This window comes from Daldinia childiae (assembly GCF_008694065.1).
Source record: "Daldinia childiae strain JS-1345 chromosome Unknown Scaffold1, whole genome shotgun sequence".
In the NCBI taxonomy this organism is placed as follows: Eukaryota; Fungi; Ascomycota; class Sordariomycetes; order Xylariales; family Hypoxylaceae; genus Daldinia; species Daldinia childiae.
Window position 1 is genome coordinate 3125355 of NW_022984642.1, and position 25060 is coordinate 3150414.

General features: G+C 47.2%; 6 protein-coding genes across 7 annotated transcripts; all 6 read left to right on the forward strand.

Moving 5' to 3' along the window:
- Positions 1–2148: 2148 nt before the first annotated feature.
- Positions 2149–4358, forward strand: GL218_00820 (Heat shock factor protein; the record flags this gene model as incomplete). Of its 2 annotated transcripts, none has more annotated exons than XM_033577264.1 (2): positions 2149–2534; positions 2588–4358. In XM_033577264.1, the coding sequence occupies 2 exons, from the start codon at positions 2149–2151 to the stop codon at positions 4356–4358; spliced, it is 2157 nt and encodes a 718-aa protein (XP_033441947.1). The 2 variants fall into 2 exon arrangements, with proteins under 2 accessions (XP_033441947.1, XP_033441946.1); XM_033577265.1 differs by having other exon boundaries at positions 2254–2534.
- Positions 4359–5606: 1248 nt separating this feature from the next.
- Positions 5607–6611, forward strand: GL218_00821 (uncharacterized protein; the record flags this gene model as incomplete). Its single annotated transcript, XM_033577266.1, has 1 exon — positions 5607–6611. The coding sequence occupies one exon, from the start codon at positions 5607–5609 to the stop codon at positions 6609–6611; it is 1005 nt and encodes a 334-aa protein (XP_033441948.1).
- Positions 6612–8006: 1395 nt separating this feature from the next.
- Positions 8007–9293, forward strand: GL218_00822 (uncharacterized protein; the record flags this gene model as incomplete). Its single annotated transcript, XM_033577267.1, has 3 exons — positions 8007–8115; positions 8175–9028; positions 9078–9293. The coding sequence occupies 3 exons, from the start codon at positions 8007–8009 to the stop codon at positions 9291–9293; spliced, it is 1179 nt and encodes a 392-aa protein (XP_033441944.1).
- Positions 9294–13611: 4318 nt separating this feature from the next.
- On the forward strand, positions 13612–15866 carry GL218_00823 (Exocyst complex component sec6; the record flags this gene model as incomplete). Its single annotated transcript, XM_033577268.1, has 2 exons — positions 13612–13978; positions 14032–15866. 2 exons carry the CDS (start codon positions 13612–13614, stop codon positions 15864–15866), a joined length of 2202 nt encoding a protein of 733 aa, XP_033441945.1.
- Positions 15867–20349: 4483 nt separating this feature from the next.
- GL218_00824 (Regulator of drug sensitivity 2) lies at positions 20350–22557 on the forward strand (the record flags this gene model as incomplete). The annotated part of the gene is made up of 5 exons (XM_033577269.1): positions 20350–20484; positions 21031–21358; positions 21427–22178; positions 22233–22429; positions 22506–22557. 5 exons carry the CDS (start codon positions 20350–20352, stop codon positions 22555–22557), a joined length of 1464 nt encoding a protein of 487 aa, XP_033441942.1.
- A 768-nt stretch (positions 22558–23325) lies between these two features.
- On the forward strand, positions 23326–24839 carry GL218_00825 (uncharacterized protein; the record flags this gene model as incomplete). The annotated part of the gene is made up of 4 exons (XM_033577270.1): positions 23326–23386; positions 23578–23787; positions 23849–24000; positions 24054–24839. The coding sequence occupies 4 exons, from the start codon at positions 23326–23328 to the stop codon at positions 24837–24839; spliced, it is 1209 nt and encodes a 402-aa protein (XP_033441943.1).
- Positions 24840–25060: the final 221 nt, after the last annotated feature.

Sequence of the window (25060 nt, forward strand, 5' to 3'; positions counted from 1 at the left end):
AGTTTCATCCTACTTGGGTAGACTATGGGGAAAGCTATGATACATCTGGACACTTGTAATTGGTCAGATTGGATCTTACAAGTCTCCAGCACTTCGGCTTAGCGTTGCATCGACTGGAGATGATGGTCCGGACCTGTAGGTGTTCGGAACATGGTTCTTATTAATAACTCCACAGCTTGACAGCTTTGAGTATGGCTTCGCTCATAATGCTCCGTACCATATGTACATATGTATGTATGGCATCCTTGTATATTTTTCTCCGCAGTCTTAACAGCATCAATAAATTTGAAGATCGTAAGACGATAGATATGGTGACAGTACACAAGCATAGAGAGCCGAGGGTCTTGATATCCAATGAGATGAATTCATAGAACATGTATAGTGTATAAGCTAGACATTTTATGACGAGATAATCATCTGATCGTATGAATGACGATAATAATCTTATAAGAATATCTTAACATTTTTACTAATGATTGGCCAGATAGCTATATGTATGTACTATGTAGTAACAATTTGTAGACCATGCTGTAGGCTTGTAAGCTTGTAGCGCATGTGCCATAGACTTACTAACCAGGTACATGCTAGTGGGCCATGTTAATTCTGTTAAACCCGTTTCGCCGTAAGGTTGCAGGCAATAAACAACAACGCATCTATCAAAATTTTAGCATAGGTACGGTACTTAGCGCAATTCATCTCGTTATCAGTCTTATCAGTCCATTAGGTACCTGATGTAGGTATACCTATGCTATGTAAGCTGACGCTATATCTAGATTTCATAAATATATACTTACCTACAGTTCATGTTATATTTGTGTTATACTTGAGCATCTACAATGAACATTGATACCAGCTACTATAATTGAAGCTTAGCTTAAATTGTTTTGAAGCTTCTCCAGATTGCTCCCTTGTCCCGCTTATACGCTTATACGGCTACTTATTTTTTAGGAGGTCGTTTCCTCAATTCTCGGTTCGGTTCGGTGCCAGTGCGCACAGTACCTAAGAAAGAACTAAGCCAAGAACGGAAAAGAACGAATTCTTCTGCTTGGGTGTGTCACGGCGTGTGAGCCGGAAGGCCGGTCAATTCTAAAAATCCCATCAAAAGCTTACATTCCCATTTTGCATTCCCATTTACATTCCCGTCCCCTTGACCACGCTGGCGTCCGCACATTCAACTTAACTCAACTTTGCGCAGCTACGTCACCTTGAATATACGTCTCTAAAATGTTAGGCTAGATACATGCCGACAATTTATTTAATCCACCTTAGACAATCTAGGACATCGAACTGTTCTTTTGCGACTTCGAGAACAACGGGCTTTACCTTCTACCCTTGTTTTCTACCCTTGACTGACTCCCATATCTCAGGCTGTTCACTTGATTGTTGTCGCAACTACTAGAGACAGCTTAATCGGGGGTCTTGAAGGCTCTTTACAGCTTCTAGTGCTGTCTCAATTCCTTCTGTTGTCGTTCAAGCTCTTTATGAAGCTCGGCCGGTATATAGGCAGAGCTATGAATGCGCAGGAAAGCCTGGAACCCACCATTTTACTCCATCGGAATTGAAATCTGCCAGAACCTGACATTCCCTACGAAATCTGCAGCGAAATTTGAAAATCTGCGCGCATAATCTATTCACGTCTGATTGGTCGCCTTGATCCATACCTAATCATCGCGATTCTTCTCACCGAAACGATATCATAGCCTTGCGCCGCGACGACTATTCGGCAGAAAAAAACCTGCGCGCCTAGCCTAGTCGCCTAAACCGACCGCCTACCATCTCTCGATAGCCTTGCGGCTTCATACACGGTCCTACCACAGCTCTCCCAATCTTCGCTCCCTTCCAACTTCCAACTCCCCGCTCCTACGATTTCCCCTCTTTGACACCCAACTTTGGCCCACGTCGACCATCCCCGCCATAGTTGCATTCCAATATCATTAGATCCAGCAGCATATAATACTACGAGCTACTCGCTACGGGATATACGGTACTGATAGTCGTCTTCTGGCGAAGTAGACCGGTAGCTACACTTATCCGCGCTCACAGAACCACTTCCCTTGGTCGTGGTTCATGTACAGTTACTACCACCCTATGTCATCACCGAATCCTCGAAAAAGGCCAGCACCCGGTAGTATACCGATACAGCATCCAATGGCGGCACCGTATAGTACACCAGACCAATTGCTGAGGTGGAATGGGAATAACCCAGGGACCTTCGTTGATAACGCTTCGAATGGAGTAAACTCTTACGGCGTTATGCCGCCCTCGGCACCATCACAGTACCCTCAAGCTACCCCTTCGAACGTCGTTGCGAGGCGAGGCATGAACAATGCTCTCGTTGCCACTAATCGCGCATTCACCCCGCAACAGAACGACACATGGCCGGGCTTTGAGGAGAATCTGATTGCAAGTCAGCCCAGTGGGACTGTCGACGAGCATGACAACATAGAGTTACTTGAGGAGAAGGCTCAGAGGGCAAAGAGGGAGGCCCAGGCGAAGCGGAAGCAGATCCCTCCTTTCGTACAAAAGTTGAATAGGTACGCGTGATGCCTTTCTAACGCCATGCTTACACTGCTAACATCCTCAATAGTTTTCTGGAAGAGTCGAAGAATACGGATCTAATTAGGTGGTCAGAGAAGGGTGACTCTTTTATTGTTCTCGATGAAGATGAGTTTGCCAAGTCCTTAATTCCTGAGCTCTTCAAGCACAATAACTACGCGTCCTTTGTTCGGCAACTCAACATGTACGGATTCCACAAGAAAGTTGGCCTTTCAGATAATTCTATGAAGGCTAGCGAACGTAAAAACAAGAGCCCAAGCGAATACTACAACCCTTACTTCAAGCGTGGTCACCCGAATCTGCTTTGGCTAATCAACAAGCCGAAAAGTGGTGGCCCTAAAAAGCCTATCAAGAAACGAGAAGAAGGTGAGGGTGAGAGCGACGAGGATGTTATCGTGGCAGATGAAGCCATCGGTCACCCTTTCCCTCAACCAACTACGCAGAATCGAGCACTACCAGCACCAGAGACAGGGCCACTCCAAAAGAAGGAATTGGCAGTCGTCAGAGATCAAATGGCGGCGCTGCAGACGCGGCAGAAACAAATCAGCGAAGCCATCCAGCGGCTCCGGCAAGAACATAACCAACTTTATCAGCAAGCAATCATGTTCCAGAATATGCATGACCGTCATGAGAACTCTATCAATGCCATCCTAAATTTCCTAGCGAACGTCTTTAGAAAGTCGCTCGAGGAGCAAGGAGGCGTGCAGAATGTGAATGACCTACTAGCTAGCATCATACCCAATGTACAGATGCCAACGGCGCAAGGCCAAGGTAGTGTGGTTGATCTAGGGGATTGGGTGCAACAGCAGGTGCCCAATACCTCGGCGCCGGTGGGTACACCGAAGAGACAGCATCGCCTTTTGCCTCCTATTCCTCAGAATCAAAGCATTAAAACACCTCCAGTGATGGCATCTACTACCGGTACTCCCGCGTCATTTTCAAACTATTCGAATCAGCAGCAATCACCACAGATGGGGCATGTCACAGAAGTCATTGACACCCCAATAGAGTCGCCGACTCCTGCTTACCTCAAACAAGAACTCGAGTCGAATCCTCAGGAGGGCATGATGAAGATTATTCAAGACGCGAACACGAATGCGGGGAATCATTCCGTTGACCTACCCAATGTTGCTGCTCATACGTCAGCAACTCTGACAAATGACCAGCGGAACCGCATGTTAAGCATCATGTCTGGGGGCCATAGCAGCGCTACCCCCACTCCTCTCTCCTCGGCCTCTTCGCCCCCAATACCGACAACAACAAGTCCATCCTCCATAGGAATTCCATTAACTGGAGGTATACCTGCCGTGGGCGGGCGCAATTCACTGTCCCCTATCTTATCATCAATCCCCCCACCGTCGATCCAACGAATATCGCAAACGGAGGAAGAGCTCGAACAGCTTCAACGCCTGCAAAGTGAACAGGCCCAGAAGCTGGATGATCTCAACCACCTGCTAGGTCCCCTAAGTCCATCAGGCCGAATACCTGGCCTAGATGATTCGAGTGCCTATTTTGATGATAACATCGACTTGAACCAATACCTAGACCCAAATGCATATACCGCTGACACATCCGGAAACGACTTCAACTTTGATACCACAACCTTCAACGACGGCACCAATTTTGACTGGAATGCCGACGGCAGTGAGTTTGCTGCCACCGATGGTCTAAACACAGGACGGATCGTAGAGACAAATACGCCAAGCCACAAGTCGCCAAGTCCGAGCGTTACTGAGGAGATATTACGAAATGATTTAGACGATAGCCCCAGCCGAGCTACCAAAAGGCAAAGAAAGGCATAATATTACATTGGCGGACAAATGGCACGTTACGAATTCACAAAAGTCTAACCAAGTGAAAAATGAAAAAGGGGGCGCATTAGAGTATTTACATCTTTAGCAAAACGCTCTATCAGAGCCAGCTCTTCGGAAGGCTTAACATGGACGGAGGTTTGAGGGCACGCCCTTACTGCTTAAAGCGAGGTCTCAGCGCCGCGAGGGCGTCGGAGTTGGACGGAGTTGGAGGCAGCAATCGTTTATTTCATTGATATCCCAACGGGTCTTTCCCTTTTTCCTGCTAGTAAAGACAAAAGGCCTCGTCGATACGAGGAACACATACGGCGGAGAAATTGATGACACGAGTTAAGCTATGACCTTTTGATAGATTTTAGACTCGCGGGCTCGCGATTTTTTCCTAGGAGGGTTAGGTAGTTTAGTAGTTATGTTGATGTATTGGACAGATTTCAACTTGGAGGTTGAATCAATGACTTGTTTTCTTCATATGAGTTCTCGTCGCTTGATATCTGATGCGTACCTGATATTCGTTGTGTACCTAAGGTACTCTTGAGTCTTGACTCAACTCACTTGTGTCACGTAGATAAGGTGATGATGGTGGTCAGAACGTTAAATATAAAATTAATTAGAAAAATAAAATAAAAAAATAATTGTCTTAACAAATACATAGCCGCAGAGTCTCTTTAAATTGATGCGACATTAACTCGCTACTATCGAATCGCAGCGCCTAGAAACTGAAGCCTGAAAGCACAGCCGCACTTAGACATGTCGACGAGTTTCTCCCAGCCAGTAGATTACCCAAACAACAGGGGTCCAGGCGATCTGCGCGACGTTTCATCCGGGGCGCTTATTGGCATTTGGCATCAAGGGCGACGTCACTGTGTAAGACAAGGGGAGGGGGAGGCTTGCACATTCTAAAGGAGGAGGGCGTAAGTCATTATTTACATATCTACAAAGGGCGGGCTGGATTCCAGAACAATTAAGTAAGTTAATGGAAATCATTGTTTGCTCGCTTTCTTGTAGATTCTTTCTGAAACGTGGGTATTGTTCACAGGTTTGGTGTTGATATATTACCCACCACCCGCGAAATTCGCTGCGTTGCGAGGAGGAAACGTAACTACGATTTTGAAGTTTATTATTTTTTTTTTGTCATCCTTTTTTCTTTTTATTTCTCTTTGACCTAGTTTCGACGATTCGATAAAAAATCCGTAGTACATCATCTCGTAATCGTCCACTTCGATATTCACAAAAAAAACAATGAACTGCACCAACGCGCCCGCCGCCGTCCCCAGCGACGCCGGCATCGCAGGCATCGGCGTACTGCTCTCCTTCATAGTCACGGCCGCCATAGCCCTCCTCATCAGCGCCTCCCTAGTCTTCCAGGAAATGCGCAACGTCCAGAAACCCTCGATCCTGCGCCGCAGGCTGCTCAACTCGTACTCGGACCAGCAGATCCTCACGGGCATCGGCATCCAATCCGTCGGCCTGGCCAAACGAACGAGCCTGGTCCCGTACCACTTCTTCCTCGTGTGGATGCTTTCTCTCTTGTCTATGGCCGTGCACAACGCCACCTTGCTCGCCCTCGCCCGCGACTTCCGCCGCGACTGGGTGCTTCGCTGGATGCGCGAGCTGCTCATGCTCGTAAACCTCGTCCTGTCGTGCACGTACGGGATATTTATCCTGCGCGCCGTCCAGCGCGGCATCAACGACGCTACGTTCCCCGTCGAATGCGCGTGGCGCCCGGAGACGCAGGACGGGCCGGCCGCCGGCAACGCGGCGGTCTCGTACGTAGGCACCGGCGCCGTGATCGCGGGGAACGTGGCGATCTTCGCGCTGGCGATATGGTATCTGCACGCGCGCGCGCGGCGTTTTTATGTTGCCGTCCAGGCTGTCGGGTTGGTCCTCATGGCGGCGTTTGCGGTCGGAGCGACGGTCCGCGTGGCGTACCTCGCCGACGCGTTCGCGCACTCGACGCCTATCCGGCTAAGCGACAGCGGCGAGCGGGAGTGGAGTTTTGGACAGCTGCTTTCGGTGGGCATGTTGCTCTTGCCGCTGGCGACCGTCGTCGAGATCCTCAGGGGCGAGATCAAGTGCGCGCCGCCGGAGAGCGAGGGGGATGATGAAGGGAAGGGTCGGTTGTTGGGGGAGGAGGAGCAAGGGGAGACGCAGGAGTTAAGGTCGGATTTGCAGACACAGGAACGCCCGGGGTTCCAGCCCAGTCCGCTTTCGGGGTCGGTGTCGAGTCTTTTGCATAAGAAGTAGGAGGAATGGGAGGGGAGGGGAGGAGAAGAATCATTGAAAGGGAAAAGGGAGGGAAAGAAAAGAAGAAGAGAATGGAGTATGAGAATATTGGCATATGATTTTTGACGCTTGATGAGCTAGATGAGAGAGATACCCCCTTACGCGCGCGAATGAATAGATAATATCGCTTTTTTCCCTTTTATATTTCTTGTCTTTTATAGGCCGTTTTGAGTGATGACCCTGCGACTTATATCTAATAACAATATTTTATATTTATATTTACTTACTTGTCAAGTGACATACTATATCCTTATGTATCACAGCACATGTTGGAGGGAAGACTTATGAATCTCTTTAACTTGTTATAGTTATTAAATAGTTATCTCTAGCTTTGAAGAATGTAATGTTAGTTACAGTACTTTACACGATATCACTTAGTTTGACTTCAAAGGCAGCGTCGGATCAAGTGGACTCTAATAAGCGAATTGAATTTATGTGCCTGAGGCTACCTAACCTGTATAGTGTTATCGGAGATATTGTTGCGGAATAATAATCAACTTCCTATTTATAGTCAGATATAGATTTACGAATTAGGAAGCTATCGTGGGAAATCTTTCATAGCACTTAACTAAGTCTCATCCATCCAATGATATTTAAATATAAGTTATGAGCACCTTGAACTAAAAAGGGTATTGTAACCGATTATCCCCTCACTCCGATGTCGTCGAACTTCATCGCGATATTCTCCTACTAATGCATTTCTGCTATCTTGGCCCGCTATGGCGTGCTGGAGAATTCTATTGTTTCAAGACGACTTCTAGAAACAATCGGGCCACATATCACTCTAATAATTCGAGGCAACAATAAAATTGCTTGTTTTATAACTCGGATCGCCCCGAGAAATTCAAATCTTCTTCAACATGATGACGCCAAGGCCGACGACACGCATGTAGATGGATGCTTCGATGCTTAGACTTCGGAATACATACACAAAAGTAGGAGGAATTGGCCAATCGCTGCTGTATCTTGTGTATAGTAAACACATATGAATGATACACAATGGTGCAACCCAGTCTAGGATTGCGTGCTAGGTATTGCGTGATCGAAGCCCCGCGATAGGTAGACCGTAGAGGGGAAGATAGGGAGAAAGGGAAAGGTTACAGTGCCTTTAACCTAATCTTGGTTCCCCTTTACGGCCTAAGACGGCGGTAAGAGATAATATATGATGCCATTATTCGGCTATGTTATAGATGATAAAGGTGATAGTAGTACAATAAGGTAGCTATTTAACCACATCAAATGAATTTATACCTTATCTCTTAATCAGTTACCCTCCTTCATCCTTCAACTCAGATACCCTAACCTATCTCACCCCCTTAGACATATCGGGATAGACCAGAGAAAGACTCCCTAGTCATGGCTCCCGCCGTAGATATTGAGACACCGGCTGATGTCATTCAGGGCCTGAAGGCCAAAGCTAAGCAAATTGATCACTCGATCTTCCCAGATGGATTAAAGACAACAGGTTAGAAAAATCCCTATTTATAAGATCTCTATACCGAGTAGTTACTCATTGCTATATAGGTCAACATCCGCCGCTATATGATAAGCTCTACCCCTACAGTGCTTTTCCCAAGCACATTGAGGGACCTACAGAATGGAAGGCAGAGGACTACTCCAGCAACCCAGAGAGATGGGTTCACCAATTCTCCGAAGATGAACTTGATGGGATATCCAAGGCGGCGGATAGTTTCATCCAATTAGGTCTACCCTTAACTGGAATCTCGAAAGAAAACTTCCGACTTCCAGGTTTAGAACCAGCATTAGAAACTATGCGTCGAGAGCTCCTAAACGGAAAGGGATTCATCCTATACAAAGGCTTCCCCGTCGACGAATGGGGTATCCCCAAATCAGCCGTCGCCTACATGGGCCTAGGCGTCTACATCGGCTACCCGGTATCGCAAAACGGCCACGGCCACATCCTAGGCCACGTCAAGGACCTCGGCGAGGACAGCACACAGATCGACAAAGTGCGGATATACCGGACCAACGCGCGGCAGTTCTTCCACGCCGACGACTGCGACATCGTAGGCTTGCTATGCCTCTCCAAAGCCGAGTTTGGCGGCGAGTCCGACGTAGCGTCCATCCACAACGTCTGGAACATCCTGCAAGCCGAGCGTCCCGACGTGGCCGAGCTGCTCACGCAGCCGATCTGGTACTTCGACCGCAAAGGCGAGGTCTCCGAGGGCGAGGAGCCGTATATCCGGACCTCGGTGTTCTACCTCGAGACGGCGGACCCGGCGCAGCCCGCGCGCGAGCAGCGCGTCTACTGCAAGTGGGATCCGTACTACGTGCGCAGCCTAACGCGGTTCTCGGACCAGGGCATCATCCCGGCGCTGTCGCCCGCGCAGCAGGAAGCCACGCGGATTCGAGGAGACGTGCGAGAGGGTGAAGCTGCACATGATACTGGACGTCGGCGATATCCAGTTCGTGGCTAACTCGCATACGCTGCACGCGCGGACGGCGTACCGCGACTTCGGGCCCGATAGCGGCAAGCCGAGACGGCATCTGCTAAGGCTGTGGTTGGCGGTGCCGCAGGACGAGGGCGGGTGGAGGTTGCCGTTTTGGGACTCGGATGAGAAGAAGCGTGGTGGCATTCAAGTTAATGATAACGCTCCGGTTGCGAGGCTGGAGGCTGATTAGGAGGTGGATGTGGATGTGTAGAATATGATGTCTGGCTTGCGGTGGTATACCTACCTAGGTACCTATATAGATCCAGCTTGAAGCAACTTATAGCATAATGACGAGATGATATTGATGACCGTACAGGGATTGGCCAAGCCTAGTATTTGGGTTCAATAACATGGGAGGACACTTGACACTATCGTTTGAAAATGGACAATAGACCTGTACTCCTACATTACGAGTTCAAGTGCCGTGATTCTGAATTTGACCTTAGCTACTTGGTACCTAAAACAAGACCTCCTTCGACACACCCCGAAATTCGCTTCTGCTAGTGTATGTAGTTCGCGTTCGTGTGGCATCTACCCCGGAAAACGAAGCGAGCGTTACGTTCTCCATGCCGATACGAATGAACACTGACATCAAACAAGTTTCGCCTTGGGGAGGGGCGCTCAGACGTACGGAAGAACAGCCGGTTCGTCAGGATGGAAGTGCCTAGCCTAGGCGCTTTGGAGTTTAGCTAGGTAGTGTGTTCAGCTGCTATGGACGTATTTATGTATGGTGCTTGGAGATATATAAGCAAGGGTGAAGACAGTTGGTTCTTTTTTGGGTGTGTTGGTGGCTTGGTTTATGGAGATGGGTAAGGTATCTGTTAACGTCTAGGTTAGTTAGATTACCTCTCTATTCTTGGCTTGAAGCCGTTCATAGTTTATGTAGTAGTCTCGGGTTTCTTTCTTTTTCCACTAGTATGTATAACAGATTATTACTAGGGCTGTCTATCTATACGACGTGCATATGAGGCCCACATGGGATCTATATGAAGCTGTATTATACACGAGAGTAATTGCACGTGTTGGACTATATCGTAGAATTGCGAATAGGTTCCTTATGTTGTTGCTAATGGGCCATAAAAAAGTACCTATATTATAACCAAATCTCCCATACAACAAAACCCGAGTCATAAGATAGGTAGGTAGTCATCATCCATTAATGACGAAACTACATCAACTGCAGTGTAGGCTGGTATATATGTCGGGGTTGCCGGTAGCATGTCCGCATAATTTCCTTACCCCAGCTCTTAGTTGAATCCAGTCAGGCCATCCAGCAGACTAGCGTAGCGACTAAACGCTTCCCCGGTTTATCCCTGGTCAGTTAGTGTATCCTTGTTCTCGCCTACTATGGCTCTGGGTCCCGATGATATGATTGAGGTTGCGGTGCATCGGCTGCATGCACGATATGGTTGCCTTCGGAGGAAGACAGATTGTGGGGTTTGGAATGGTGTGTTGTCAGATATGTAGGTAAAACTTTAGAATTTATCAGTTGGTTGTTCCTCGATCTCGTCTATGTAGATCGAGTCTTCTTAGTTTGACCATACTCTTGGGTTTGTACACGTGGGCAGTAACCTGAACAGCTTAATCTAGAGATCTTTCCCCGAGGACCATCCATGATAAACGTGCTACTCACGTGTTCTACTTTGTAACCCACTGTAGGTAATAAGCTGGGAAATAACCCATCTAAGGCGCCCTAGTCTAGTTTAGATGCCGAACAATCTAATGTGTATCTCATTACCATCTTAACCTGAATAGATAGAGTTCACTCTAAAGGCATCGCCAAAACAGAGGCGGTAGTCCCCCATATAAGTGCGCAGTTATGTGGGAACGCCGTTATGTTAAATAGGGAGTCCACCAAGTCGAGCTCACCTACATAGTAATTTAGACACCCCCGATTTACATGGAAGAACAAGTTTCCCCAGGAGTAACCCTATGCCTTGAACAAATGCTTGTCTTCAGCTATAACTTGGCACTGGCATACCGACAAGATTGTTCATGGTACCTGGCATATTAGCATAATCCAGGCCTCAGGCCCCAACCCCAGTCCCAAGCTTCCGGAACAAAAAGTCCAACCAAGGGTCTAGTGTGTGCTCCCATGTACTTAGCTCGCATAATAGAGAAGAATTATTACAGAGAATAGAATGTGCTTTAAGTAGTGTATTTACCTAGGAATATTTCGGCTTCGCCTACTATGTATAATAAGTATGGCATCCACTCCGTCGATCCACGACTCTGGGTCGAAGATACCTTCCGTGGTAACGACCCACGTTTGATATCGGCGATAATGGCCGCTTCCAAGGCACATTCGGTCGTCTGCGCCGGAGCGGTGTTAGTTGCGATTACGGCGGTATCTATGGCTTCGAGGATTACGGCTCGATTGCTTCATAAGACTATGGGTGTGGATGATGGTTAGCTTTTCTATACCTTCTAAAGGATATCTACTTACCTCTTGCAGTTCTAATTTTCCTGAGTTGGGTATGTCGCTTCGCGGGGATCTAAAACATACATGAGATTCTTTAATAGACCACTAATCATTATAGATGTTATCAATAGGGATATGTTCTTGCGTAATGCTCGGTATGTATATGTGTCTTTCCTCTATATAGCTTCAGGCTAACCGGAACAAAGCTACACAACACGGACTCGGGGACCATCGTGATGAAGTCGATGATGACGACTATAACAAATACCTACAGGTAGAAGGCCAATTGATGATTCTGTTACCCACACCTAACCTGACTTTTTCCAGCTTCAAATCGCCAGCTCAATTACGTATAGCTGGGGTGTTGTAGCAGCAAAAGCCAGCTTTGCAGTGCTATACCTCAGAATATTCCCTGACGGCGGATTCAGGGTTGCTAACAAGTTTTTAATCGCGTTTCTCTTTGCGCAGGCCACCGAGGAAACGTGTGTTGTTTATTTAAATGTAAACCTATTCGAAAATCGTGGGACTTCAAGCTGGAGGGCTCGTGCTTCGATCTTCATCCGCTTTGGTATTCTACTGTAAGTGATTCAAATCTGACTCGCTGTGTTGAGAGTGCTAAGAGGTATGCCTTTGGCCGATCAGTTCATCTTCAACCTAATCACCGATCTCGCCCTGTTTCTTGAACCTATACCCTCGACGTGGAGGCTTCAACTACCTCTTGCCAAAAGACTAGGACTGATCTGCATGCTTTCGCTAGGCTTGCTGTGAGTATCCTAACCTAGAGCGCTCATAAAACTCTGCTAAATATAGGCCTAGTGTAACATCTATATCCGTAATTCGCATTTTCTACGTTACGTCCATAGGCCATGATGATACATGTAAGTACCTCGATGGTTATAGCAGATGGTCGGTTAGTAACAATATAACAGACCAACTTGCAGAACCCCTTGTATGGTCAATGGTAGAGATATGCGCGCTTATCATATGCTCTTGCATCCCCTCGCTCAGACAAGTCGCAGCATTTATCCCTGGGCTCAACAGCGCCCTCGGGCTCTCATCCGGCGGGGGCTCGTATGGCCACTCTGGACTTAAAAACCTCTCGATACCACTCAAGAGTTGGAGCCGCAAAGAGTACATACAATCACAGAAGTCGAAGATGAGAAATCAACATATGTCGAGCGCGTTTGGGACGACAAGCCGAGTGACGGCCACGGTGATGGACGCGATCAGCGAAAACGGCAGCCAGGACGAGATATTCCCGCATAAGAGCGATCAGACAGGTGCTATAACGGTAACGACGGAAGTCAAACACCGTATAGAGGATGGGAAGGAGAATACGAAAGCATTTAACGAGGCGCTGATGCCGCACCGCGATGAGCTGAGGAATATAACGGAAAGGCCGGCTCTTAGCAACTCTTCACGGAAGAGCGGTAGTGATGTGCGTGACGTGGGTTGGTTACGGCGTTCGAAAAATAGCTCCGTCTAATTTGATGATATTTAAAATGATGATATATTGCCATATTTGTTTTGTAAAGCGTTTAAAATTGTAGTGTGATAATTTCGGAATGGATATTCTGTTTGATTATGGCCTTGATTCTTTTAGTCGAAGTAGGATATTTGGGGGTTTAATGGAACGAAGCTATTATCAACCGAGATAGGATATAACATGTGTACCTGTTATAACATATTCTATATAGGTAATGAGAAAACCCAGTTCAGTAGGATATATCTAAGAGCAATGTTGGCTTTGCTATACTTTGTGAATAGGGGGAAGGGAGAGACAAACGTTATGACGAGTGGTGGTTACCCGAATAGGCTGCATTGTTGCATATTATAAATATATATGCGCTTATCAGATGAAATATCAGGGTTTACCTTAACGTCAATTCGCAGGCTGAGGGCGCATCATAGCCAATTAGACATCACTTTCCACGTAATCCAACGAATCCTTCTATACTACAAGCGACGACAGCAACAGCGAACGCAACTGATTTTCTTAACGCGGCGCATCCATAGATTTACTACGGAATGATCTGAAATACGAAAACCCGCATGACGGTCGCAGCGGTGCCCCGCCGACTTCACCATGGACGCGCCGCCAGTCAAGCTCTCGGAGCTCCTCCGACATCCAGATGACCTCGACAAGATCCCCGCGCTGAAGCTGGAATTCACGCGCAAGAAAGCTGCCGTCGACTCGCAGCTAAGGGGAGGTTTGAGGGATCAGTTAGAGATGACACAGACTGGTATGAGTGGTATTACCGATGGCCAAAAGACGTTACAAGCGATTAGGGACGAGATGATGAAGATCGACAAGCTTTGCTCCGAGTCGCAGGATATGATTAAAGACTTTACTAGCATAAATTTAGTATCACAGGCCCACAGGAATTTTGGTGCTGTAGAACTCATGGTAGAAAATCTCCAGACATTTAACGATCGCCTTAATAGGGTTGAGAGTATGTTGAGAGAAGATGAAGAGGACAAGGAGAACATGCGAATCTTCTTTCAGTTCATTACGAATTAACGCAGCTACGAAATATTCGAGACGATGCTATGGAACAGATACAACGAGCCGACGATCCGAGCCTACAATCCACACTAGAAAACTACTTTTCGAGGTTAGACGATGCAATAGACTGGTTCGACGAACACGTCGGTCTCATTGCATTAAACATGATCAACCTCTTGATAGCCGATAACAATAGCCTCGTGGTCCGTCTAGCAATCATCGTCGAGGCCGAGGAGAAAAGCGATCAAAGAGTCGAAGCTCTACAGGAAGCATTAAAGGACCACAAGGAAATGGCAACACGATTCCAAAGTATTACGGACGGTGCCAAGAAGGTCAGAGGATATAAGGAGAAATTCCTAAAGGCAATTTCTGTCAATTGCGAAGGACAATTTGCTGAAGCTAGGGGCGAGTTCCTGGACGATCCTACGAAGCTAGACAAAATAATGAAGTGGTTTTTCAACGATCTTAACGCCGTCAAGCAAGGGATGGTACCCTTGATGCCCAAGAAGTGGAAAATACTCAAGACATTTGGCGATATATACCACCAATTAATGCATGACTTCCTGGTTGGCATGATAGACGACCCCGATTCGAGCTCGGCAAACACTCTCGAGATCATCAACTGGCCCGAGAAGTACTACAAGAAGATGCGGAAACTCGGTTTCTCGGAGAGCGATCTCAGACCCCACGTGATCGATAACCGGGAGCAAGAGTTGGTTAAGGACTTCCGGCAGCTCATCATCAAATTCCTCGACGAGTGGATCGAGAGGATTTTCGCGCAGGAGAGGCGCGACTTTGCGGACCGAAACGTGGAGGGCTCGAATTTGGATACGGATGAGTATGGCTATTTCCGAACCAAGAATCTGGTCGACATGTGGCGCATGTTACGAGAACAGGTCGACGCGGCTGCGAATTCGCAGAGAACTGATGTCGCCGAGGGTGTTATTGACGCCATGTTCCTCCGGCTGCGCGGCCGCCAGCAGTCTTTCCAGAAGATGCTCGAGGAAGAAGCGGCAATATTCGAGGCAGACAAGATGTCCGAGTTAGAGGGTTTCCAGGCATTGCAAGATTGGCTCATTGCGACTGCCAACGACCAGATGGCGTGCATCGACGACAACGAAGAAGAGGGCCGGTTTGCTTACCTTTCGAGCTTCAAGCAGAAGTTTGAACCGCTAGTCACGCCGCAATACATGGAGCGTGCCGAGAACGAGATCGCTTCGCTTAGCGAGAGCTACATCGATCTGAGTACCTGGTGTCTCAATAAATTTGCCCAGCTCGTTATATCAGTCGACTTCAAGGCCGTGATGCCGACATTCTTCACGCCGCGATGGTACGAGACGACCGCGATGAAACAGATGATAATCACAATCGAAGAGTACATCGGCGACTACCAACAAGTGCTGCACCACTCCCTCGTCGACGTCTTCATCCAGATCCTCGCCGACGAGCTCCTAGCACAGTACCTAATGAGCGTGCGCAACAAAGGCGCCAAATTCCGACGAACAGACCCCTTCCAAGACAAGATCTTCAACGACGTGTCCACGGCCTTCGAGTACTTCCGCTCCCTCCCCAACGCGGACCTGAGCAACGACATCACGCAGAGCTGGCGCGTAACCGAGGACTTCTTGGGCCTGCTCACCGCCCCGAAGGAGAGCGTGCCGGACGTGTTCCAGGACTTCAAGACCAAGTATTGGGACCTCCAGATCACGTGGGTGGAAGCGGTGCTTAGGTCCCGCGACGACTTTGAGAGGGGCATGTTGAACGCGGTTAAGGCGCGCGCGGCGCAGATGGATGTTGTGAGGGGCGCTGAGACTATTATGGGTAAGGTCAAGTAAAGTTAAGTTGGTAAGAGGTAGATATATGATAAAATGAGATGAGATACCTGAGTTAGAGGGTGTATGGTTGTATGTCCGAGTCTTGTAATGATTAATAAAATACAATAGGATTTTATAATCTAAGTAGATGTGAATCAAACTATTTGGTGAGTTATATGGTATTCCGGTATCTTTCATTGCTTTTCTTAGTTGAGGCTGTTTTCTCAGCGGCAGGTATCTCTCATGTCTCTACATAAGGAAAGCCTCTTTGCGTATATCCTGGATCCGTTGTCCCCCTCTATCGTCTTAATATAGCGGTGATATACTCATGATACTTTCGTTCCTCGTGTGATATACTATTCCATACCAAGTCTAATCGGTTTCAAATCTTTACTTTTTGCGACTAGATTTCCTACGGTGGGATACGATACTCCTTGCATTGACACGACGGTTTTAACGTTCATCCTTACTGCATTCGATAGCATAGGAAGCATATCTGTTTACCAACATATCCGTTAGATTCTAGAGTATACGTAGATAGCACTCGACTAATTGACTTCAGAATAGTAGCTCCAGCCTTATTTTATCCCTTTACAAAAGCTACTAGCCAATCACGGATCACGCGTACCTTACATGTAACACGACCGCTCCTATTCTAGAGCCGGAGGTAAGACCTCCATTAGGCTAAAAGCATCTTGATCTCCCGGTCGTCGGTTCGGCATAAGTAAGATCGGCTCGATCCCTCATCTGTGCAAATTTAGGACCTAGTATATTATTTTAAGTCAAGTGAAATGCCAACTTAACAATGATGAGAGACTAGAAGTACGCACGATATCTATACTTCTAATAAGTAGCTCCACGTCGATGCTCGCTATCGTATTCTACTCGCTGTGCTGTGGGTAGCTGAAATAAGATTGGCTAATGAAGACCGTGTTGGATGGTGATTCAAAGGACGCCTCTTCATGGTAGAACCTCGTTTCCCCGGTTGCTGTACGATAAATCGCTTACATTTTGCTGCAGGTACCTCGTATTAATCACAGCGTTGACGTATTCCGTATTTAGAAGTATCCAGCGCCTCCTACGTATATCGACCTTCTGGCTGATGACTGCATATCATAGCCATGCATGAGCTCTCTTGTAGAATAGGTCAGATCTCCTGCTTAGAGGCTGCCTGAACATTATGGTACCTGGCCGGGAGATCTTACAAATCTAAAATCTTCGAGCTACCTAATAGAACAGCGATGACTCAGGTTAGCTGTCATACAGGTATCGATATTGTTATTGAGCGGTCAGAGACTCGGCTACTTCGGGGAAATAGGGCATCTATTAGAAAGCTGAATGGCCTGGAGACCAGGGCCGAAACGACGTCAAATGCCGCGTCATGAGGTTCCATGGAACTCCTGGCCAGTGCTAAGCTTTAAAGACACAAATAAGGACGATCTGGATGGAAACCGATTATGCACTACATCAGGGGTAATATGCACCGCATACAATTGTAGAAGGTTCATGCCGACCAACGTGGCTAAACGTATATAGTTGAACAGGATAGAGGATTTCGTAAACAGAACCGAATTCAGGTTCAAGCTGACTGCCTATATGTGGTACGAAGTATGGATTAATTCTGGTGGACGGAAACTAAATCATTGGCTATCTCTTTTTGCAGTAAATCTGTTATGATTTGATTTGTTGCCAGGCCATTGTTTAGGTTAGCAATAGAAAAATAAAATAAAATAAAACAAAAGGCTTAGGTAATAGATGTATAAAAAATAGTAAGCACTATTAGTTAAGTATGCCCAAAACACACCGTTGTACTACAAAACAACTTGCTCATAAGCGCTATAGTATTGCCACTTATATAATATGATCGACAACTTAGCCATCTCTACTTTAAGTTAGGAAAGTAAACTTAAGTACCCGACTCAAACGGTAATTGGTAAGTTATGTCGTACAATAACGGTGCAGCTGGTGACGCGTACGTTAGGGCTAATAGCAGCCATTCTAATTAACTGACACCATTGGTCCTTTGGCTTATTGTAGATATTGAAAGCCTAGACACTAAATGCCGAAATAACCATAAACAAGTATTCGTTATTAAAAGCGTAGCTGAGATATTGAAAGGATCGCGAATGTCTCTCACTCGGTATGGTTGAACTTTGATACAACTATGTCTGATCTTGTGTAGGTATTTGCCGAAATAAAGGATGCGCTACGGATATAATTCAGACGGCAGGATTTTGATGTGTTGTGGGGTACCTCTAAATCTAATAGGATGTTAATACGTATCTAAGGGATAAACAACCGCACCACGGAGTCGGTAGGCGCTTCGGGTGAAGCGGGTAGATCGACGACCGGACCGGTACCTTAACGGGGAATAGAATGGTCTCGTCGTATTGTAATTATCTGGTGTAACTTGACCCTCGTGGTCAGCCCTGACAGGATGAACTTAATAGTAGCATCGGAGACACAGCAGGAGAAAGAAAAAAAAACATTAAAAAGCGATCCAACAAGATCAGCCGACGCATCATATACTAGTTGCATAGTTGTGAGCGAATCCTTGAGCTCGCGTGACGCCCATCGCGGAGCTTTCTCTTTCGGATAGAAGGCTACCGATATATCAGTACCCAAACAGTCAGGGAGAATTACAATACCCCAAGGGCGTATAAATTAAAACCGTTTACTCCGGCGTATTCCCATCCGCGGCATTGATGTTACCATAATGAAGAATGCGCTGGCTGGTTTCTAAAGGTATTTCCACCGGATAACAAGTAGTTGTACCACGTTATACACGGCTATGTGGGTTGTACTTCTTTCTGTACGTGAGGTGAGATCAAAAGGATTGATCATCGGCATGGGTTATCCTAGCATCGACTTTTACATGGCGCTAGTATTCTAAAAAGTCGATCGAGCCCTGCAAGGAGGCGACGTCTACCGCTCAGGTGCCTAACACTGTAGCCGTGCAGATGCAAACGGCTTTCGGCCGTCGAGGTGTTGTCATTATGCGTTTGTCGGCTTGGCCTGAGATGGAGGTTGGCTGTGGTAGATGCATATGCTTTGCAGATTCAAGCACCCGATGCTCTGGAAACAGACTTGGCAATGAAACTTGTAAGTTCAAGGTCGTATATCTCACCACCAAACAATGACAAACGTCAATGCGAGCCAAGCTCATCAAGGGGTGTACGTAGGCTTGGCTTTAGAAACTGTCTCGCACCAAAGGCGCTTGGCATATGTGCAATGTCACGAGAAGTTGATTACTTACCTAGGGATGGTGTGCTTGGTGGTGTGCTTGGGTATGATAATCTAGACTTGTCTAAAGGTGATTAATTATTTAAGAGGTAGATAAAAAGCTTAATAGGTCAAGTGACGCTGACTGCAGTTGTAGCTACCTCTTCTGTTATATAGTCCGATACTTAGGTACCTAACATACCTCTTATTACCCACAACCACGACGTCACCGGTAGTAACCCGCACTAGACATGATATTAGACATGACATGATAGCGGCGAGTAAAGCACGGAAGGTTACCACTTAGAGATCGGTACCTTACTTGCAGGTGCTTTACCTCCACCTGTAGCTTCCATTCGTTCTATAACGGTCTAGGTTAGGTAGCTATAAAAAAAAAAGTCCCTTCCCTTTATAATTCGCTAAGGCGTTCAGGGGGAAACCAACGGTCTTAAGGGCCAGAACCCCACTATAAACCATGCCGAAAGCGCCCCTCTAGCTCCTAATCGGCTCCTAATCGAGTCCCCTCGGCCCCTGTAAAATTCTAAACCCCTCGGCTCTCATGGCTTCATCCTACTGGATTAAGATGGACCCGGGTTCTTGTGACCCTCGCTATTGGCCTCGTTGGTCTTGCGCCTGAAGCGTGATTGCCCGAATCAACGTCGAGGCCATTCATGTCATGTCATTCATTCCTTCCTTTTCCAGTACTCAAAACGGGAAAAAACAAAGGAAGGAGGAGCGTTGAGGATAAAGTTGGGCCAACGTTGGAGGAAATTTATTTTAGTAGAAAAACATTTGAAATTTGTACTTTGGCAACAATTTTTTTGAGCTTTACCTTCTAAGTTAGCTTTGAAGCTTGACCCACGTCTACGTTCAACACACACCTCTCAACTCAAGTCTCGTTCTCTGCCGCGATCGCAACCGAGACTTTGTCTTGTTTGGATAAGGAGGAAAGGTAATCAATCTAGTACCTGATTGTGTCCGGTCTTGGATCACACGTGGACGCCGACAGCTCTTCGGTCCGGCAAGATTTCCTCTTTGTCGATCGCGATACGCACCCCCCAAATCTTGCCCGTCATTCCCAGACGCCCTCTTAGCAGTGTCTATCGCCGACCAGCAGCCCTCTCTTCGGAACCCCTTGAACAAATCATCTCTTGGTCCTGCACAAAGCCGCCGGCAGCTAACTCGATTGTCCGCGAACTACATGTCCATTGCGTAACCCGAGGACCCAATGGGAGCCTCTCGCATATACCAGTCCCGATAACATCTCAAGTAGGACGCAGTCATGGAAAGCAATGGCAGCCACGCCAAGGACAAGAGGCCCGACAGCGACGCCAGGTCTAAGGACGACACCCCTACGACCTCAACCACCACCACCCCCCCTGACAATACCAATAAGAGCCCCAAGAAGAGGCGCAAGGTAAACCATGGTATGCCGTACCATTCTTCTAAATATTCCAATATTACCCTAACTCACCTCGATGTCGTCCTCGTCGTATCTATCTGTCCTGTGGGCTAATTTTGGTCGCGCGTTCCTACAGCTTGTGTATACTGCCGTCGATCTGTAAGTCCTCATTTAGCAAGTTTGTCAGACGCTCTAATTCATTGGTTCCACGTCTGCGTATCTACGCATGTAGAAATGCTGGCGCCCCCTCCCCCCTTGTTTATACGGATGGGTTATTTTTTTCCCAACTGCAACCGCCTAGGTTGCTGATGTCACGGGCGATGCGCCCGAGTCTTTTCTAGTATTTGTGCGTGCGTATCTGTGCGCGTGCGCGCGTTCGTGCGTGTTGTTGGGCTTCACAAAGTACTTGGCTAATACCAATATTTCCGGGCTTATAGCATATGACTTGCGATCTCGTATGTAAGATCTGTTCCTACTTTTCTGTATCTATGGCTTGGGGGGCGTTGCCTACCTAGGTTTGCATGAGCCAAGATTAACCGGGGCCTTACCCCTATTGAACAGGAGAGACCATGCACGAGATGTATCAAGCGAAATATTGGCCATCTATGCCATGATGAGCCCCGGGATCCGGATTCAAAGAAGCTCAAAGGCACACCCGGTGCGGCTGGACACGAAGAGTCGGAGATCCAGCCCGAGCTACCGCAGAATTCAATAGATCAGAGCGCCGCTGCCATGGCACCACCGTCATTCGACGGAACTGGAGCAGCTCAAAGACCTAAGCAAGGTTTTGGTGCAGCTGCACTAGGTCAGGCAAACCCCCTACAGCTTGTGTCACCGAATCCGGTCTCCAGCATGCAGGCCAATGGCTCTGGCAGCAATATGAACCAATGTAGGTTTTGTAAAACCCTTGTGAACGTCGTGCTGGCTAGGGGAAAAAAAGCTGAATTGATCTCGTAGTCGGTGGGTTCTCTGATGCCTGGCTATCCGCCCAAAATCAATTCCACGATATGCATCACTACCATCCTCAATATATGCTTGCCCCAGAAGTCTCCCACGAATTTAATCTGCTCAATGATTTTCTGAACACTAGTCTCCTCGATGACGCGGGGAACCTGCCAGAAGACCAGAATCTGCTCTTCAGGAATAACCAATCGCAACCTAATCCGTCCGAAATGGCAAGCTTCGTGGCTGGCAGCAATAGCAACATTCTATCTACGAATTCGATGCAGGCAGGTTCCATGCCTCCGCCAAGCACGGAGCAGGCCGGCCCCAGTGCCATCTCAGCAGATAAGACGCGTGAATTCTATCTCCAAGCGGCGGATCCATCAGGCAACGACACGCCAGAGGCGCGCATGCATAGTGTGATGAAGGCCAAATATAATGCGGGCCTTCTGAAGCCGTTCAATTACATCAAAGGCTACGCTCGGTTGTCGTCGTACATGGATAGCCATATTGCTCCCGCATCGAAGCAGAAGATCCTACGACAACTGGACCGCTTTCGACCCAAGTTCCGAGAGAAGGTGCAGGGACTTACAGACATCGAGCTTGTCTACGTAGAGATGTGGTTCGAGAAGACCCTACTAGAATATGACCGAGTCTTCGCAGCTATGGCGGTCCCAGCTTGCTGCTGGAGACGCACCGGGGAGATCTTTAGGGGCAACAAGGAGATGGCTGAACTTATTCACGTTCCAGTGGATAAGCTACGAGATGTAAGTATTGAAATAGTAATAACCGAGAAGTCTGCTAATCAACTTTACGTATAGGGTAAAATTTCGCTGCACGAAATACTGACAGAAGAGTCGCTCGTACGGTATTGGGAAGAATTTGGCACTATCGCGTTTGACGCGGCGCACGACACGCTTCTAACGGCGTGTGCTTTGAAGACCCCAGATGACCGATCGAACGATCCGATCATTAACTGCTGTTTTTCATTTATGATACGTAGGGACGATCACAAGATGTGAGTAGCGAGCCTCAGCCTAGGCAAAGTAGTTTAGATATAGGAATACTGCTAACTGCCATTTCTACTTCTACAGACCCAGCCTCATCGTTGGCAATTTCCTTCCGCATGACCCTTCGCATTCTTAGAAGCATATCGTATCTTTATAGGTATAGGATGTTGGTCGGCATTCGAATAACTTCTATTTGGGCATCAAAGCAGGTATTATTTCCGCATTAATTACCTCTTATACGTTATATCAATGGCATAGTGATAGGTAATCTACAAACGTTGTTGGCTATTTCAAGATATGATAGATGTATTCTTATCCAAGAGCTTCAGGGGATACGTCATGTCTACTAGCGGTATTAGCGGTACTATCGTGCAGATATTTGTTTCGGGGCACTAAGAGGGAGAGATGGAAGCAACGATGGTATCCCACTAGGTTTGGAAGGTGCTATTGGATCTTTCTGCTACGACTTCCCCTGATTGGAAAGTAAAGTACAACACTACCTTTTCGTACCTGACCATAGACTTTTGGAGCAAAGACAAATAGAATTCCACCAAATAGCTTTCATACTTTTTCCCACCTTTACCCTTTACCAATCGACTCAAGATCTCCCGTTTTTTCCATGGTGAATACCCCTTTAGCAAACTCCCTAGGTTAGGTAGGCAAGCTATCGAGATCCGAAACTCTTTCAAGGTGACTTTTTCTTGTCGCTAACCGATCTACCCGCCGCTTACGCACTGATCCGAATGTAGTCATCGTCACCATCTTTCTTGACCAACCCCCAAGAGGGTTTAGTAGGTAGTATCTATACCCACCAAAACTGCATCAAACAAAGCCACATTGCAGCACATCTCAATATATTGGTCGGCCTCTCTATATCGGACCCTCGGGTTCCCAGTGTGTCAGCATGGACACCTCTGTGAATTCGTCACATTCTGCCCGAGATAAGCGTATCAAGTCTATCATATGTCCGTATTCTCCGTGCCGTTTAGGGATGTATACTGACTCCCTAAGCTTTCTGTCATGATCTTCAGAAGCAGTTGCCTAGCAAGAATGATGAACGAGCGCTAAATAGTCAAGTTGACGAGTTAGAGAATCAGATCAACGCTATCAAGTCCTACTCTTAAATCTCCCGGCTCGCATCGTCATGCACAACTAGATAGCGCCGGCACCGATCTTTGGAACTGGTGTGTTCAGATTAAACGCGAAGATGGAAGTGAAGTATCATCAGTGAGAAAGAGGCTCCTAACTTTCTGCCGGGTATTCTCGTTCCTAATTCTGGCGCTGGCGCAATGGGGTGATCATAACACACCGGGTGATCTCCTCCGCTTGGAAAAATTGGCAATCAAAACCGGCAGATCTTGTATTGGTATATTGCATCTTTGTCCCACCACAGTTGCAGAGCTGCATGATTTACTGACACTGGCTAGTGGACGGCGAGCTCAAGTTTGCGCTCATGGTTCTGCAGAAGGCCGCGGAATATAACGGGTTGTTGCAGAATCTGCAGGCGAAGCTGCCGGACGAGGAGTCCGACGCCTGTAGGAAGCTAGAGACAGAGTATTTTACACTTCGTATAGTGTTGGTAAGCCGCATATTACTATTTACCCCTCGTTCAGCTGCTGACAACCCTAGAAGGCCTGGAAAGAAGACCGCCTTGACGTAGCAGACCATCTGTACGAAAAGGTACAAGACTGTAAACATACTACAAACCCAGCATCGGCAGAGAATTTTGCCGACTCATTTTTTGAGATTGGGAAAGACTTAACAGCGAAGCAGAACTTCTCGCTGGCAGTAAAGTGGTTAGAGCGGGCTTACGAATTCATCAACAGCCAAGACCTCGAGCATCTACCAAGAGAGGTTATCGAGTTGAGACTAGCAGTGTCCCAGGCGCTCATTCGCGCCTATTTAAAATTAGATACGACTGAAGGCTTCAAAAAGGCTGAAAATCATGTTTGTTACGTTGAATCCGAGCTCGGTGATAAACTTGTTGTCCTTCTACTTAGACTGGAACTCCTACTCAGCTCACCAGCCGAAGTATTCGATAGCAATGCATATGCTGGCATCCTTCGGCGGATGATCAGGAGCACTGAAGTCTCAGAATCAAGTCTCAATCTTATGATACACCATATACGTAAGCTAAACGACAAGAGCCCGAGCCTGGCCTCCTCCGTTCTCGGCGAATTTATAACATTGGGAGTATTGCCCACCCAACAGGACACCTGGGTTGAACGAGCCATCGTGCTTTACACGCAGATAGCAACAACGCATCGGGACACTCACGAAACAATACAAGAACTCGGAACCATATTTGATAATATCGAGGCCAACCTAAAAAACTCATTATCAGCTGCTGCTGTTCTCGCCATACAAATGGTCAGCCAGCCACCCAACACATCTTCATCCCTTTTGGACATGCGCTAATTATTAATAGCTTATATGGAAAAGGGTTGATGCCTCATTCAATCAAGGGGAGCTGGATATTGCAGAGAAATGGTGCTACGTAGCCATGCATCCAGCTCTTCGTAATTCGGGTCCGGCGAATACAGCAAAGATCACTAGGTAAGCTTTACCTGCCTAGGTGTGTAATAATATGTTCTGTCTGACGAAAATAGGAAATTGGTGTGTTGCGCCCTTCAGAGAAA